Genomic DNA, 19,610 nt, shown 5'->3' with positions numbered 1-19,610 from the left:
GGCATACGATTAATCAGCAAAGTATAATCACATCACATGTTTTATCATCATATACATGTAATAGACGGGTCGGTATTCAACCGTTTCTCGTCAATTATCAAAAGACTTTGATTTCTTATTTAAGAGTTCGAAGATATCATATAGGCACTCTGCAGGAAGTCATAGCTACTACGGAAGGCATCTGTAAAAGTGATTAGAATAAAAAATATATCGAAAATGCAATCCCATCTTGGGTTGTATCAACATCGCAAGCGGCGGAGTATATATGCGCCTGCCATTGCATTACGAACTGCAACGGATTCTGCACTCTTAACTCGCTGCATTTCAAGTGATGCCATTAGTTAATGAACATAGGAATTCTCCACCATATTAGGCTGCACCTACTGTTACTAACATTCTTGACTATCGCATCGTGCTTAAACAACTTGGCGCTACATACTAACTTCTTGACTGATACCGAGACTTGCTCAGTATGACTGTCTGTACACACCGCATGCCACCATCGACCATAAATATTGCGCCTCGATGTCACTCTGAAAGCATGATCAGTCTGCATCAATACTGTACGAACTCAAGTAGCACTCTCCGCTATCTGCAACTTACAATAACCAGCTCTCTCCGAACCCGTCATAAATTTCAACTTAGATGTTCTAATGCTGATTGAGAATTTCGAGAGGGGCACTTAGAAGACGCAAGGCGCATGGTAGAAGCTATCAATGCAGACTCCCATACACAAAACGTTGATGAATTCAGACTAAATGCTTAAAAAGCGGCAAATACATGTATGCCTTTCAGAGTTCTGCGGGTTTGTCATTGCTCTCTACTTCAAGCATCGCTTTCAGCTCGCCGGGCCGCTGGTTCCCCTTGTCGTCGATGTCGCCCTCTTTGGTCACGCTGTACGCAACCTTCGCGTCCTTCGACGACGCCTTGGACCACCGGAGGGACGCCTCGAGCCCGGTGTAGCACACGGAGGCAACGGCGAGCTCGACTAGGACGATAAGAATGACCGTCGACACGCAGAAGGAGTTGCTGTAGCCGTAGGCCGCTGCCATGGAGATGGACTGCCATACCTGGAGATTAGAGAAAGCCGGCTCCTGCGTGTGGTAGAAGACTTCGCCAAACAGTGCTGCATGGAGTTAGAAAGGGATGACCGTTAGAGGGCGCGCAAGACAGAAAAATTCTGAAAACCTGCGACACACTTTACAACGTTGTCTGCAGCCTTTGTCGAATACTTTGGTTAACAGACTGCATGAGGATGTAACGGGAAGTTAAAGTCAAAACATTATAATGAAAACAAAGGCACTCACCTCGTATTTGGCCAGCCCAGATGGCATCGATCACCCCAACTGTAGCAGCAACCACCATTATCTGTCGGGAAATACGTTTAAAGAAATTATTACTGAGAAAACAGGAGCTCGACTTAATCATGGCATATCATCACAGCATAAGTTTGTTGTAGAAGGACAGTATAACTTTGGAAAACGTCTGTAAATTGGTTGATCAACCATGAGCAACTATTCTCAACCAGTAGAGATAAGTTCCCTTGAAATAAAGATCAATCTTTAAACTTTTCCCCATGGCTTAACGTAAAGTGATAAGAATCTAGCTTATACAAGGGAAAGCAAGTGCAAAGGAATGCACCGTAATTGTATACGAATACCTTTCATAATAAATATGATATGCTCTTTTTTTCGGTTTTCTCTTTCACAACAAAAACTAATGGTGGCCTTAAAAAGTAAAACCAGAATTAGTGAACACTTGTGACCTTGCAGTTATATCACAGTCTCTGCGATTATCCATTTGTGATTTGTGACATCTTTTCTAAAGTTTCATTGTATAGAACGCGGAATCAAACGTACTTAAAATACGGAGCGTGGGATAATTCACCCATCGAGATCGTATGAGGATCTATCTTTGTGTGTGCGTACCTTAGCGATGTCATTGATGCCCGGAGTCCAGTAAAACAGCGACATCATGATAGCCACGTAGGACAAGATGCCGAGACAAAACAGCGCCACCCTACCCGTGTGCTTGGCGATCGTGCCCCAGATCCCGCTGAACGCCGAGAGAGACAGCCCGTAACACGTCATCACGAACCCGACCCAGTGGACGCCAAACACGCAGGTGACGTACGACTACGGGAGAGGGAGAGGGAACGAGGAGGGGGGAAAAAACCCAAAGGGCGAAATTATCATCATGTTACCACAGCAACATTATACCAATCTACAGCCACATAATTTTTCATTGATGACTCTTTGGCATGATAGAATTTTTAACTTTCCTGGGAGAAAAAGGCTCCTTAGAAGAAGACGAATTTATTGACTTCCTTGCACAATATCATGACTATTTTCAGACATCCATTTGACCCCTGGAAGGACATAAGTTCAAAACTCTCTCTCTTGGGAAGTCTCCGTGGCCAACGACATATTAAGGACCACCGGAAAAAGAAAAAACAAAACAAAAAGACTGACACAGACAGACAGACAGATAGACAGACACACGCCCAAAACACACAAATCTTTGAGGTCAATTTAGGACGATTTTGCGCCCTGTGATGTTTATAATTCAATACTGTAGTAAATTCTAATGAGTGAACATACAGATTGGTAGATTGGGTAGAGAAGAAGCATATCAAGAAATAATATCATGTAATGAAGGTATACATACGAGTGAACGAGCACAATTCTCACAGTAAATAACTAGGATTAAAAATGTTACTGACAATGAGAGAAGAAAGAAATATCTCAATCGATAGAGAGTATTATTTTACAATTAAATTTTAGTCCCAAAGGCCCGAATTCACGAGGGTGGTACAAATGAAACCATGGTTTAAACCATGGACAAAAACCATGGAGCGCCAAGTGTCGTACGGAATATTTCGTTACGAAATCAGTCATTTCGTCGATGAAATGATTATTTTGTAACGAAATGACAACATTTTGTAACTAAATGAACATTTCGTCCACGAAATGATAATTTCGTTAACGAAACGGTCATTTTGCCGACGAATTTACGAATTTCGTAACGAAATATTCCGTGCGACACTTGGCGATCCATGGTTTTTGTCCATGGTTTAAACCATGGTTTCATGTGTACCACCTTCGTGAATTCGGGCCAAAGTGTTCTGACAAGTCCTCATACGGTTTACACGGTATTAAATTGTCTTTGAACAGGTGAAAGGTTATTTCAATTCTGAAAAGAATGCAATTAATGCAAGCTAACATGAATTAAAACATAGTAGCTCAAGATTCATAGTTGGGGCAAACACTGTATCGGAACATCCATCTGTATTGCAGTACAATTTCGCTTTAATATTCTAAAATCAGGAAACCACAAACCCTCGCAAATTACCTTGACGAAGTCAGCCGACATAAACGATTGTCTTGCGCCGTTGAATACGGTGAAGGGTATGAGTAAGAGCATCCTGTAGTCTTTGAGCAGTCGCAGGGTGTCCATGAACAGACTGCACGTGCCCTTCTTCTTGAGATGGCGACTGCTTTTGAGACTATCGAGAAGGCAGATCGACATGACAATGGCCACGATGCCTAGAACGAGGCACACTGTCAGGAGGCTGTTCATCAGCCGCTTGTCCGGCGGGTTGCAGTAGCCCGTCGCGTTCGGGTCACTCGTCTCTGAACAAGTTGACGAAAAAGAGACAAAAATCGGGCGAATGAAAAAGGCGCAGTTATTCACTTTTCTCACGGTGACGAGATTCCTCAGCACCTGTGATAATATCGAGATATGTAATAACAATAACTAACAGAAAACATTACAGACGAATAAAAAATCATGCCCATGTTCATGCTTGGTATAGTATGTCGAGGCTCAAATCTTCTGGTGTTTCTGCTACGTAGTATAACTTAATGTGAACAAAATACCACACTGGATACTATACATCTTATCGGATACTATAAACTTATAAAATCTATAAATCTAATAATTGAAGACCTGAATATAAGAACGATCCAAGTCCAATTTTTGGCCAAATTCAGTTTGACATGGGAAATTGTAGCTTATGCATGGCCTCATCTTGTGTATAAATGATAAATCCTAATTACCCCCGGAAGTGCCCGAGATGAATGAGTTAATGAATGTAAGAATGAAGGACTCGGGTCATTCTTACATTCATATTATAGCGCCCTCTCTTATCCTTCTCTCATCTCTATAGCAGAATATGAATCAAAGAACGACCCAAGTCCATCACACAAAATGGCCTCTCCACAATTAATGTAAATGTTAATGGTCATAAATGTTCTAATTTGTATATACAATGTTGCCTTCCCATCACAGTTACATAGAATATTATTGGACAAGTAAAAAAGATATGAAGTTCTTTTAAGTTTACTCGAAATGGTCTTCCATGGACTTGGGTCGTTCTTATATTCAGATACTCAATTATTACGTGGAAGAAGACAGACAGATAGACAGGCACACAGACACAGACACATACAAACACATCGACCGATGAGAATTTATCATCAAACTACATACGTACGGGAGCAGTTAATTAATCTACAGAGGTAAAGGACCTCTTTTTATGTTAAAGTGAACTTGTCCTTTAAACATGACATCTTTGGTACGCGTAAGAAAAGACTCAAAGTTTACGTCGAAGAAGAGTATACGGATATTACAAGACAGGTCATCATTTATGGGCAAGAAATCAAGTTTTTCATCAATTCCCGCTGCATCCCATCATCGGTAATTGCAATATGATTGGCCAACGGTGCGGTGGGTTACTTTTAGACCGAGTAACTTCACTCAAGATGGTTTGAAATTTAGGGCTGTATAACGCCTTTTTATTCATTTCCCTTTGAGGGGGAGGGGGCATAACATCCGATGACGGAAGTGACAAGCTGTGACGTATGACATTGTCAAACTATAATCTCCCACATGGTCGCTAAAAATCCCCTCAAGTAAAATTGACAACTATATGATCAGATCAAAAGTGTGATCTAAGTATACATAACTTTTATGTAAAACTTATTATTATGTTTCTCGGATTAAAATCATATCCATGTTCTACCCAAGTCGACAATTGATTTCCTCGCAAACATTTATCAAACCATTCGGTAATGCTCGTGGTAAAGAAAATACCAACGTATTGAGTCTTGTCACGGATAATTATGGTCATATGAAATTTTCTCATAAGCATGACGCTGTGTTTTTTATCCTCTTTTTTATCTGTTAAAGAAGTGTATTTTCTTAGAGCATTTCACCTCGTTTGCAACCAAAACACAGCTTGGAAAAGTGCCATACGAACGAAGGTGAATAAATTGAAGCCTGGTTCCCAGTTTTTCTCTGTGATCGTTCCTACCTCAGCAGTCTGCAATCTGCTTGCAAACATTTCATGACAGTAACCTTTTGAGATCAAGACTGATCTCACACAATATATCTCGTACGTGTATGGGCTCAATTGAACTCTATCGGTAAATATGACCCCCCCCCCCCTAAAAAAAAGAAGAAAAGAAATAAAATCAAAGAATCCCCGCAGGAAGCGGCTGAGGATATAAATCACCAATTGTCTCACGACTATCCCGGGGGCTGATGGATTGTATACACTAATACTCCTCTTCCAGTTTCACATATACCCTTCAGGCATAATACCATCATCATTTTCGTTCTTCACTTTCCCATGACGCACGCACGCCAGGGATTCCAAGGAAGTGGTGTCAGAAATCATGACAATGGTGTCAATAAAAACAACAACAACAAAAACCAAATGCATTGACCTGTGATTGACCTCTTAAAGGTGGTATGTCTTTCTTACATTATTTCCGGGCTCGGTTGAGATCTTATATCGACTTTATATATATTCAGATACAAATACATGTTTCTATATTTCTTCTCATGTATGAGAATAACATATTTCTTCTTGATTAAACTAATGCGGTTCACTGCAGTTTAATGAAATGAAGACAAGTGAAATGAGATTACTACTCTCTAAAAAAAAATCGAGTGAAAATATTCACTCTTAAAGGAGTGAATTCAAAAAAGAGTGAATTTAGAGTGAAATTGGAGTGAATTTTGAGTGAAAATATTCATTTTCACTCATTTTGGAGTGACCTCAAGGATCACTCGAAGATTTTGGAGTGATCCCTGAGATCACTCTAAAACGAGTGAAAATGAACATTTTCACTCTAAATTCACTCCAATTTTCTAAATCACTCTTTTTTTAATTCACTCCTTTAAGAGTGAATATTTTCACTCGATTTTTTTAGAGAGTATATACTTTAACCTTTTCATATTCATTTTCGCTTGATATCTTATAGCGTCATCTTGCGACAAAACGATGAATATCAAACATAACAAAGTTTAGATAAAGTAATCTTTAAAAAGTAACTAGAGGAGTGTTCGTATACGATGACTCTTTCCAGCGTCAATCCGGACCGTCTTTCTGTGCTATAACCATTTCCCTTGCTTGTGCACACTACGAGGGAAAGTGAGAGCTATAGTACCCGTTTAATCTTTCCTTGATATTTCTTGGCACTGTCTGACCAAGCCGCCATTTTCTTTCAGGAAATCACTGTCACAAGGGGTGCTGTTCGTTATTCCGAAGGTTCGCTATTCCGAAGGTTCGTTATTCCGAAGGTTCGTTAATCCGAAACCCACAAATTCCCTATACCTAGAGGTTCGTTAATCCGAAAATGAAAAAGGGTTCGTTAATCCGAACATTTGTGGCGTTATTCCGATGGTTCGTTATTCCGAAGATTTGTAATCCGAAAATGAAATTCGGAATAACAAACCTTTGGAATAACGAATCTTCGGAGTGAAGAGCCTTAGGAATAACGAACCTTCGGAATAACGAGCTGTAACCGTCACAAGCACCGGCTCTCTCCATACTGTCATATGTTATTACTCCCCCTTCTTCTTTAACACATATGGCTTTGTATTTTCAATTTCTGTTCATATACTGTCATTTCTGTCAATATCATTATGACGTCATGCAATACGTGTTATAATCATTATGTAAGAAAAAAACCCCAGTCACTTCACACAACACTTCTCGGTGCGTGCGTGTACATACACATATTAGCGAGTTTTAGATCTGCGAATTGAACAATGGAAACAGCTGTCTCGCGCATGCGCAGAAGACTATTTTAGTTTGACAGCTCTTCATCTAAAATTAAAGTACCAGTATAGTGTTCTAATATTTGACCCGGCATTGCAACAAACAACTGAATAAAATGTACGTGAAAAGTCAAAGCGCTAAATATTGCCTCTGGTGATTTCATCATCCTCCCGAAGGGAAAAAAATGTTCCTCCCCCTAAACAATTGACATCTCACCTCTGTAACAATCGTTGGCTCCACAGGTCAAGTTGTGGCTTGTGACGTCATCCAGCTCGATGCGCCCCTTGTTGTGGAGCACCAGGGAGGAGATGAGGTTACCAGCGATCTGGGCGGAGTGGTAGAAGACCAGGAAGTAACCCCAGAACCGGTTGATGGTGGCTTCTCGCGTCACTCCTGTATACGTGTGTGCAAAACAATTACCTTAATGCGTCACATTGTCGAGATACACATGACTCTAGAAGTTTGTTTGTTTGTTTGCTTGTTTTAGGTACAATGCATTGCCATTCCTGGAAATTGCACAAAAAACAACAACAACAGTAACATCAACAAGAAAAAGCAGCAGCGACCAAGACGGTAATAATAACAACAACCCCATTAATCCCCAGAAATCCGCAATGTATTAGACGTTCTTATTTTCCATGAGATAATAATTGTCTCTTAAAGTTTAGTACACGAAGGCGTGCTCTGATCTTTTTCTCATTTTTTTTCTTTTGTTCCTTGTTTCTTAATAACGGGTAACTACTCAGGTCGCCCTTAGTGTATTACTCATAATAATATAATACGGTAAGCTAAACGACAGACATCAAGTCACTTTTAAAGTTCCTGCCATCTCGTCATCTCTATACTCTAATCAAAACTGACAATACGTTTCAGTTCAGTAATTTGCAACATGTGCTTGGAGCATCCTGCTGCTCCCTAAAAGAAAATTAATTTGACCTTAGTCGATGGAAAGTTATACGCCGGACGAACGGAAAGTGACGAAAGATAATTATTCTTTACAAGCTGATCAAAAGTTTCTTGTTTTCATGCTTTGCAATCTCATTCTCCTGGGTAATCATAATGGATGACAGGGAACACTGGTGTGGATGATATCGTAAAAAGGCACAAGTGTCGAGAAAGAGCTGTAACCTTCGACCTTCTCGTCTTAAAGGTAGCGCACGGCCACAAGACCGTGTGACTTCCATCACTTGCGTTATATTATGCGCGTCTTGCGCGTTTCACATACAGTTCCCGTCACTTGTAATAGCCTTATAATTATACCCTATTTAATATCGAGATTTATCTCGATTCAGATCCGGGTATAAAGCGAGATAACTCCCTTCATAAAAGGTCGAAAAATATCCAACCCGAGTTAAAGAAAGTTCGTCTCGACATCTTTTGTACTGCGCGCGACTTGAGCCTACTTCGGAAGCAAAATAACTTCAGCTCCACATAAGTCGTTTTGTACTGCCGTTCTCGAACACCTGGGGGGCATTTCATGAAGGAACTTGTCGGATAAAATATCTGACAAGTCAATCATATCCGACAAGTTTTGAGAAATTCTTTAGTCTGATTGGCTGATTTCTCTGAACTTGTCGGATATAATTGACTTGTCGGACACTTTATCCGACAAGTTCCTTCATGAAATGCCCCCCCCCCCCCCCCCAGAGTTGCGTGCGAAACAACGCGCCTTGCAAGGGTCTATATAAAAACACACATACAAACAAACACTCAAAAGGAATCCCCCTTTTTTTGAAGGCTTTGGTCACTGAAGTTAGACCGCGCTAATATCGAGATATCTTTCATAGTGACGTTAGCTCGGGCCTGCAGCGGACCCGAACCACCTCTTGTCAAAGAGCGAGCTAACTTTCGCTCGGGCTTAATATTTTTCGACCTCTTACAAACTGGGAGTTATACCTCGCTTTCGGTTCGGACCTGAAGCGGGATAATCTACATGAGGTGTTTCAGGGCTCGGGCCTGAAACAGCCCTGAGACACCTTAGCTCCATCTTAATTCAGTGACCCATGCCTTCGACAAATGGGATTGCTTTCATGTGTTTTATAAGTCGATTTACCCTCGATGGGCGCACCGTTTCGCACGCAATATGGGTGGGTCAAGAATGGCATTAACGACTCTTCCTGAGCTGAAGACATCTCAGTTCAGAAGCGGGCTAAAGTCGTGTAGGTGCATAGCCGCTACTTGGTCCTACACGTGTTCAGTATACATCACATGTACATTACCGAAATTTTGTAAAACTCCACGAATCTTCGCCAAACGTCACATAATTATACCTACCAGCTTTATGAGCAAAGCTACCAGCCAGCGTGGTGACGTAGGTACTCATAGCCGCCCAGAGCGGGGCACAACTCAGTCCCATGAGGCCAGAGGCGGGCAGGAGTGTCCACCAGGCGGGATAAAAGTTTGCAGCCGTAAAGAGCACATAAGTAGACAATCCGAGGGTGAGTGTCCATTTCAAGCCAAGATGGTGTATGGCAAATGATGGCAAGAATAAAGCTGTGAATGAGATGGAAAAACAAAAGAAATATTAACCCCTTGCATACATTGAAAGCCGACTGGCACAGAAAACTAGCGCTGTACACACTGTCTATATGTAGGGGAATAATATTACCGTTGCCGTTAGTATACATCAGTGACAAGTCGAAGAAATGTAAAATTTTATCAAAAACTTAAATTTGATGAATTTCTCTTTATATTTCCATTTATCATTCTACGCATGTGACAGAGTACACTGCAGTATATTCTTCTCATCCAGCAGTGACTGCGCAGACACTTTAAGAATTCATAACTTTTGAACCAATATTGTCCGATTTTCCTCAAACTCTCACTGATGTGTTCTACTAATATTGCTGCATTCACTAAATCCACATGCTTGTGAAGGTGAACTTGTCCTTTAAAGAAGAAATCCACCTCAAAAATGCATACATTTCAAAAGAAAGAGAAAAATATGCCCTTATTATACAGAATAATACAAAAATAACAAAAATCGATTAAGAAATAAGGAAGATATGACATTTTGAAGTCATGCTCTCACAATTTCTTATACATTTCATATAAAGAATTGACAAAAATCTCATATTTCATCTCATGTCATATTATATTCCTTATTTCTTATCCGACTTTTGTAATTTTTGTATCATTCTGTCATAGGGAATATTTTCCTCTTTCTTCTGATTTTTATTCATTTTAGGATGGATTTCTTCTTTAAGAGACCGTCGCGGATTCGATCGGGTCTTTGACCCGAATAAATGAGTCGCTTTTCCCCGCGATATATAATGATTCTACTTTGCGATATATATTAGCATAACGAGGGTTCGAGGCTCACACTCACAAAAAGATACTTTATTATGACACACACTATCTTTTTCATGGGCTTGGTAAAATATTCATGTACATACCATGTGAGGAAACCGAGTCAATCAGGTTGACTCATCAACATTAAATTGCGTGATAATGAACAATCCCCAAAGAAGTAAGTCACCTTCCGTGAGGGCAGAAAAACACGATTAATCAGCCAAATCAACATGATAACATGACTGTCCCAACGACTTCGGTCATGCACCTGGAAATAATTTCCTATCGATTAGGCCTCACATGAAACTAAATTAACAGTAAAAAAAATCCCTTCAAGCTGTCAAAACTTTTCTCTGCATGGTGCAAAAACTGAATGCACGTCATTGTAAAAATCTGCAAAAGTTGTTAGTTTTTTTAGCCGCATTTTATTTTTGCTTACTAGAGTGACTTTGATGTTAGCCTTTAAAGTTTCACAAATCCCCCAAAATAATTAAACAAAACAAAATTAAACTAAAAGAAAAAAAGAGACAAAAAAGAAGAAGAAGATAAATATGCCAGTGAGATCGGTTTCAGCAAGACCTCTTCATGAGAGATTCCATCCACCTACACTTATTATACTATACATTCAAATACATATAGAATCAAGTTTGTTATCATGCAATTATAGTTGTTGCTGTAATGTCGGGAAAGTGTTTTGGTTGTCAAGAATAATGATTCTCACAAAGGCATCCAGAAGACTGGTGTTTCCAAATTCTTTGACTAAAGAGAAGCAGTTGCGGTTCCCGACATAGCAACAATCAATGCACGAAGACGGGAAACCAATATTGCTGGAATGCATCGAGTATAGAGATGGATTATATGTTGAGGAGCTCGTCAGAGGAGAAAACAGTAACAAATGAATACCAGAAATCCAACAAATTTCATTTTTTTTTTGTGAATTAGACAATTAAAGGGAATTTAATCCTGATATTACGTTGCCTTGCATGAAAACATCAGAACAATTAGAGAAATAGAACGACAAAAATTTGAAGGAAAATCAGACGCAGACGCAAAAAGAATGAACTGTAAAAGTTTAGAGAGTTTTCATTATGTCCTGAGGAAAACAAAAATCGTCAGACCTGTTTATGATTTATATGATGAGACTATGACGTTTTTGTGTCAGTCTGCACGTAAAGTTTGGTGGGAAAGAATACATGCGACACTATAACACAACGTATCGTTGAGACATCACATCAATTGATGCTCTGTCCATCACGTTGTGTTTGGTTCAGAGTATTACCAGGCCTTTCCTGGTTTAATACCCACTTGTGCTGCAAACATTCAGTCAGTCAAATAAGATTAATCAGCAGGGACGGATCCAGGGAGGACGGCAACCTGCGCACGCCCCCCTTTTATTTTTTGTCGAAACAAAATAAATAAAAAGAAAAAAATGGGGGGGGGGAGGAGGGGTGCGTGCGCCCCCCCCCCTTTAATTTTGTAAACGCGCCCCCTCTTTACGAAATTCCTGGATCCGCCCCTGATCAGTAACATAAGAAATCAGTAACATAAGAATACACTAGTACACGAATGTGTATCTGAATCGAGATGTGCTGCAGTGAGTATCATGAGCGTTGTAAAAGCGTGCATAATACTGAGTAGTAGGCCTATTGTATTATGCAGTGGCGAAGTGAATATAGTGCAACGAAGAGTAATCGGCAAAACGAGGTGGTTTATCGTACCAATTAGAGGAATAATACGCATTTATATTCGTTTATAGATGCTACATTTATAGCACAAAAGCCATGTAAGCACACGACAAGCATTATCCTACATGCATTGTATAGGCTTAATACACTAAATTAGAATACGCAAAACACGACAAAGAATGAAATAACAAATACTGAGTGGACTTCCATCAACGTAACATCAAGTTACTGTTTGAGACCCCGGGTTAAGAGTTTCCATTATTTACAGTCACCTATACTACTGTAGGTTCCTATACGTGTGCAGCCTCTACTGCTTTGTTGATTCTGACTGGACTCTACAACCGATATTTGCACAGTACAGTTCAATTTCAGTTCAATTCATTTTCATATTTTTCAAAGGAGTTACAAATTCTTTGACATTGATATACTGCAAAAAAATATATATATAGAACCAGTGTGCAGCCTCTATACTGCTTTGTTGATTCTAACTGGTCTCTTTAATCGATATTTGCACAGTTCAGACCAATTTCAGTTCAATTCATTTTTTACAATATTTTTCAAAGGAGGAATTACAAATTCTTTGACATTGATACTGCAAAAAATAAAAATAAAAATGTAGAACCAGTGTATAGGTACCTCGAAGCGACAAAAAGATTGTCAAAAGATAAAAAGGAAAGAAACCAAGCCCCCTGAAAGCCTTTTCTCAATCCACAATTACGTGCAGCTGAGTCATCATTGTGTCTTATGTTGATTCTTTTGCGTGTTATCTTCTTGAAGGCCTATTGTGTCTGCTTCGGGAGATGGGCCTAAGGTCAGGTCATACTGCAATAAGCCAGTTCGGAGATAGATCATGTGCACATAGGTACAAATGACCTTTCATTTTTCTCTGTTGGTTAGGCACTTCACTCAATTCAAAGAGACATAATGTAGCCGCTTGCCCAACATAGCACTTTATGGAACTCGTATTCTAACAAAGAATGAACATATGTAGATGAAGTGACCAGAATAGTTTGTTAATCAACACTTTGGGAAGCATCTAGTTCATTGTGCTGTTTTGAATACATTAATTAACAAACTTTTTCCGTTAACAAAGCCAAATACCAGGCTTGCTGTCAGGTGGATGTGCTGACAGGCACCATTTATAAGGATTCATGAATAATCATAGCATTACAGATGCTTATCTAAATGAAATTAAAAACCAACCTATCTCTCGGTAAAAATGACCTTTTTCTGCTCATGCTCAAACTGGAACCCCGAACTGGCTTATTTTAACTCGGGGTTAATGGTGACGGTGATTATCGATCGAGCGATCGATCGATAATCCGTCTAGACGGACCACACCACACGAATCACTTGATACCCGAAACATGGACCCGTGGGGGGGGGGGGGGGGGATGGGTTGGGAGGGCTGCATCCCCCTCCCCCTCCCCCTCCCCACCCCCACAGTTTTGCCTTACTATAATGATTAAAACGATACAAATTGGGGAAAATACAAAACCAAGAACAGTTAACAACATAAGTTTGGGTGTTTTGCGTCCGCGCTCTTCAGCGAACATTTTTTTTTTTGGGGGGGGGGGGGGCGGTGGATATACAGGAGGCAGAGGTTGACACTTGACCCAAGAATGTAAGAACAATAAGACCCCTCCCCAACCACCACATATACTGGTGAAATACCAGAGCTATGAAATCGGTGAAATCGGTGATGTATACAATAAAAGAAACATATTGATGCTCTTTCCTGGTAAACATAAAACGCCGCGTTGTATATCATCTGCAACAATTCAATTCAAGTAGTAGTACATTAGTACAAGAGAATCAAGTTCTGCAGTATATAGTGTAGTAAGAAAAACGCCGGCTTTATAGTCGCATGGAAATTGGGATTGTGTTTGCTTAATGTGCTGTTTGGACAGGTCGTTTTGAGAGTCAGCCTGGACGTAGAAGAATAGAGGAGAGAATACTCGAATAAAAAAAATACTATATCCACTATTTTTCCTTGTTTTTCCTAGGTCCTAAAAACAAAGAACACACTCAGCATGGCTTTGTGTGTCGCCTTGCTAACACTGTACAGCAATAAAGGCCTTTCAACTACGATCGAGGTGCATCCAGCTCTCATTTTTATTTTCGACCGAATGAATACAAACTACTGCCCCGTGACGCTTTTTTCATAAATCTGTTATCTGAGGTTTTTTTTTCCCTCCTCCAAAGTCAAAGCACTTTAATGCCCTCCTATTATATTCTCCGCGCCGAAACGGCGCTCGTAGCTCGACCGCGAACCCCAACAAGAATCTTCTCCGATTTCTCTGCAGCGTGGCGCTATTGAGACGCGAAAACCTCTTTGCATACAACAACACAGCATGCGGTGGATGGGGACGCAAATTCACAGCACATACTTTCAGTGTGATTCAATCCTCTAGCTATCTGCACGCTGCTACGGCTCGCTCTTCTCCAGCCGCCCCGCCCGCCCGCTGCTGCCAACGTCAAGGGCATCTTACCAAACTGCAGAGCTCCATCCATACTGAATATCCAGGGAGGTGACCTCCCTGGAATATCACATGTTCTCACTCCTACTACTACTACTACTACTACTACTACGTTTTGTACGCTCTCGCTATGGACATGGCGGAATAACCTACGGCAGTACCATCTAGATTTCAACAGACGCAGCCAGCTAAGCACTAAAAGCTGCGTGCAAATGTCACACTAAACCAACGGTGAGTAGATGGAGACAGATCATGTTGCATGTTGGAAACGGTTTCGACTTGTGGTTCGAAGTCGGCACAGAGCATTTCATTGGGCGTACTCCGATTTACTTGGTTCTATGTTTTCACTTATGGTGCGTTATCAACTATTATGAGCAGAGTAATTTATTGTATAAATAATACGTGATGTATCTTCAACGAAAAGGACAAGCGCTATATCCAGCGTTGCGTGTAGAGCAGTGTGTGTGTACAGCTACAGACGATGTGACGGTACGGTCCCTGGGCATACTACACTTGAATACATACATTGTACATACATACCAGATTACGGAGGCCTACATAAAACATGCGAATCGATTTACCGGAAACATTAAATTTGATGCGTCGTTCTTCATCTTGAACATGTGCGTGTGGACTGTCGCCCATAAAACATGACATGACTGATTAGATATGTCGTGGTCATTAAAGGACAAGTCCACCTTCTATACATTTATAGAGAATGCAGCAATATTAGTAGAACACATCAGTGAAAATTTGAGGAAAATCGGACCATCGTTCATAAGTTATGAATATTTCAATTATCTGCGAAGTCACTGCTGGATGAGAAGACTACTACAGTGTATGATGTCACATGCGTACAACTATATAAGGAAAATAAAAAGAGAATTTCACAAAACTTTGCTTTTTTAATAAAGTGCACATTTCTTCAACTTGCTAGTGACATATGTTAAGGGTAATATTATTCCCCCTGCCTTCTGAAAGAGAGAAGTGAAGTGTTCTTTTGTTAGGGGAGAAAAATGGAAATATGTTGAATTTTCTTTATTCTTTCTTTATATCGTTGTACTCACGTGACATTACAAGCTCACTTAGTCTTTTCATCCAGCCGTGACTGAGTAGAAACTTCAAAAATTCATAACTTTTTTCACAGATTGTCCGATTTTCCTCAAACTCTCACTGATGTGTTCTACTAACATTGCTGCATTCACTCAACCCACATGTCTATGAAGGTGAACCTGTCCTTTAAAGGGTCCCTGCAATCAAATTGTATGTTGTCCTCTATTGATGCCTTGGAAAGTTTGATCTATATGCTTAAATCAATAAATACTTCATTAATATATGCATCGTGTATTTTTCCTATTTTTTTTTTTACACTGTTTCATGTTCATACCCGGGGATTACAGATTAAGTCCCATCTCCAAAACAAAATCCTCAAGATCATTTATATTCATATTCCATCTGAGAAATAATCTGGGCCCTGTTTTATGAAGAGTTATATAGTTGACTTTCTATCATTTTTTAATAAGTCTATGGCAGCCTGTGTGGTAAGGGAATTTACAATCGATTTTATCTTTTGATAAAACGGGGCCCAGGTAACAACACTTGCCTCACCACACCATTCACTGATGGTCAAGAATTTGTCAGAAAAAATTGCATACTAGTATAAAACAAGCAGAGAAACATGCGACCAGTGCTGTTGTGCGTGGAAAGTGCAACCTATAGATACTAGTAGGCCCTACTGAATGATAGAACCGAAGTATATTATAGCGATGCTTTATGCTCAGGTGTTACAGGACGATGATGTCACTATTGGAATGTGAATAAAGATGATCTAGAGGAATTTTCTTTTACTTTTTAGGTGAGTCTAAAATGGTGCAGAAAAAAAGGAATGAAAACAATTTTTAAGAATCTATATGATGCATACTTTCTTGAAATACTTAGTGATAGGGTAATGTACAGATCAAAATAAATCAATTTATAGGGGTCAACATACATCAGGCTTGGATTGCAGGTCATTTTACGCCGCGGAAAAATAAAGCACGGCAAACCCCAATGCACCATGGAATGAGAATCAATTCCCGACTTCAGAGTGAAAAGCATTATGAGTAAAATCGACGAAAAAAAAAAAAAAACCCAAACAAACAAAAAAGCATATTTCAGAGAATTTTGACGGGAATTGGAGAATGGAATAAATCAGGTGGTAGTGCACACTCCAAAGTGGGAATATTGGAGTGCTATTGATCACCAGGTCCTGTACATTTAGGGGTAAAAAAAAATCAATTTGTGAACAATGAATTTGAACGCCTAAATATAGTAAATTAGTTAAGAAATGTAGATTGGGTATATTGTAGGAGACAAAAGCTGTCGTGGTTTGGAATCGAGAGGCGGAATTGAAGAACGGAATAAATCAGGTGGTAGTGCACACTCCAAAGTGAGAATATTGGAGTGATATTGGTCACCAGGTCCTGTACATTTAGGGGTAAAAAATCCGTTTGTGAACAATAAATTTGAACACCTAAATATAGTATTAGTAAAGAAAAATGCTAATGTAGATTGGGTATATTGTAGGAGACAAAAGCCGTCATGGTTTGAAATCGAGAGGCGGAAAATGAGGAGAATTCACAAACTATGTGTGTTCAGCTAATTATATTCCCCCTGTCTTCTGTAAGAGGCATGTCAAGTGTTATTTTATCATTCGAGAAAAGTGAAAAAAGGATGGTGAATTTTCTTTACGTTTTCTTTATAATGTTCTACCGTATGAGAACTTTCCGAATCAATAAGCCATCAGAATTAAAGCCATGCGTAATGTGTAAATCTAAACATTATTCGGCACCTGTGTTTTTTAGTACCTTCCAGGTAGATTTGTACCTGCAAACGAAGATCACGACATAAACCACAACCTCAGTACAGACGACAAAAAATATCACCCTCCGTCTGATCTAAAGACTCGGACTGAACAAAAAATGCGGCCCACAGGTGCAGCTCACCTGCGTCAACGCGAGACAAAGACAACTAAAATGTCACAACAGGTGCACCCCAACTGTGAATGTGGAATAATGTATAGATTCCACAATTAAGATCGGCAAGGTCATTACAGTACATTGTACTTCATACTCCACTGTACGTTCAAAAGAAGATGAAAATATTTTTCACAACCACTTTGTCCTTTTGAATTTGTTGCTCCCTTATGTGCCTAAGAGACCGGTTTACTAACATATTCATGGATGTTTCTTCCGTCCTGACACAGAAACGAGTTTTTCTATTAACCTGCACACTACCTCAAAACACTTTTCAATATCTGGTATCCAGTTTGTACACATTAGTTGTTGCTATGTCGGGCGGACCTCGGACAAGCTGTCAGGTTTCTAGAGGAACCACTGACAGAAAGGCATGCAGATGAAATTTGAATACTGTTAATAAACCGGTCTCTTATAAAGATAGGCCGTTGTTATCCCTCCATATACATACATTGTACTTGTAAAGACAATGTGGCTGCATAACTCCTGTATAGAGTTGGAAACAGTGTTTAGAATCGGCCTGCTCTGTAATGTATTCACTGTTCACAAAAGCTGTCCGTAACAACCACAAAGCTTGCCAGAGGCTTGCTCTACCTAGCAACAACTGAGTGATTCTAGCCAGTGAAAATGTAAGGGAGCTGTTGAATGAAACGATTCTTTAAATTATAGGCTGTAGAAAAAGAAGCATCCATCTTGTGATACAACACAGAAACGGTCTAAGAGGTCCTACATATTTCTAATAATATGTTTGGCCCTTTGGGACCCCGCCCCTGGGCGTCCATGGACGTATAAGAAAGTCTTCTATTATATTGAACAAGTTTGTACACTCGTATATAGCCAAAACCCCTTAATGGCCCTAAGAATCAATTATACAATGTCCTGCAAAGTTTGTTTTAATCAATTATGACCAATTTACGAATTGATTAAAAAACAACAGCAACACGAATGAATTTGAAGTCCAAAACAAGGAACGGACGATGGAAGACGATCAGATAGTAATCGCGTGAACTGTCTTTAACTTTTAGATGGGTGATTCGACTGTCAATGTGGCATTTCTCCGTTCTGCAAGGGATGTAAGAAAGATACGAGCTCTCTCTTCCACCTTCCTGCGTTCTATGAACATGTAGTAATTAGTGTACATATCATTACTAAATCTTAACTAAACACAACAAAAACACGTATTAATTCCTCAAAACCAGAACGCTTACGAAAGGCTATACACCCTTTATTGTGTATACTGCAATATCACGCATACAGACTGGATATATTGTTGAAATGAACTTCAGAGTAATTAATGCAGCCGCATTGAATTACAATATAATGCTGAAAAATCATCAGAGGAAAAAAAAAGGAACCATGAATTTGAATCTATTTGCAAATTGCCCGATTGTTGCCGAAACAGTTCTAGCGAAGCGAAGTTACATGCCGCCACCCCTTTGCCGTGCAATTCTGGAAGCCAAAGGAAACACACACGCGCGCGCGCACACACACACACACACACACACACATCCCCTCCCAACACATAAACACACACAGAAGGAATTAAAATCTATTGCAACTTACCAGCAAAAGTTGTTGTTGTGTAGGACAGGCTGAGGGCAGCCAATCCGAGGCCGCTCTTGCAATTCACGCTACTCTGTAGCGTCACCAACGACGAGAATGCGGTAAAGTTGAGGAATACGAGCACACTTAAGACCAGGAAATTTTTATATATTCTCCTCTTGGTCCACTTGTTGATGTTTCCCTTTCCTTTCTCATCCTTTCCGTTCGCCATCTTTTCGAAGTCCTTGACCTCCTTAGATCGGCTCCTGGTAACCATGGTTGCGCAATCCTGTAGATAAGCAAAAGCGACATTCGTCATTTATGGTTTGTTTAATTTCTTCATCCGTGAATTTTTACTGTTTATTGATAATAAAAGGATATGATGTGTTCTCGGAAAATGATGGCAAGTGTGTTCTCCGTCATGATGTGATGGACCTACGTCCATGATGTGACTAAAGATTTTTTTTTGGGGGGGTAAAATTTTGAACTTGTATGTTTTTTTTTCTGTAAAATTGTGATTTTTTTTCAG

At 39.8% G+C, this 19,610-nt stretch overlaps 1 protein-coding gene across 1 annotated transcript; it reads right to left on the bottom strand.

Annotated features, from left to right (window-relative positions):
• Nucleotides 1–791: 791 nt before the first annotated feature.
• On the bottom strand, nt 792–19,208 carry LOC139711086 (protein unc-93 homolog A-like). The gene is made up of 7 exons (XM_071623003.1): nt 19,103–19,208; nt 9,344–9,562; nt 7,286–7,462; nt 3,352–3,632; nt 1,929–2,135; nt 1,308–1,368; nt 792–1,126 (listed from the first exon to the last, which is right to left on the bottom strand). Exons 2-7 carry the CDS (start codon nt 9,423–9,425, stop codon nt 792–794), a joined length of 1,143 nt encoding a protein of 380 aa, XP_071479104.1. The 5' UTR covers nt 9,426–9,562; nt 19,103–19,208.
• Between the last annotated feature and the right edge of the window lie 402 nt (nt 19,209–19,610).

This window comes from Diadema antillarum, unplaced genomic scaffold, assembly GCF_040938485.1.
Source record: "Diadema antillarum isolate AM-2024a unplaced genomic scaffold, OU_Dant_1.0 seq00001608_RagTag, whole genome shotgun sequence".
NCBI lineage: Eukaryota > Metazoa > Echinodermata > Echinoidea > Diadematoida > Diadematidae > Diadema > Diadema antillarum.
The sequence above is the reverse complement of the archived record's forward strand: the minus strand, read 5'-3'. Positions and strand labels throughout refer to the sequence as shown.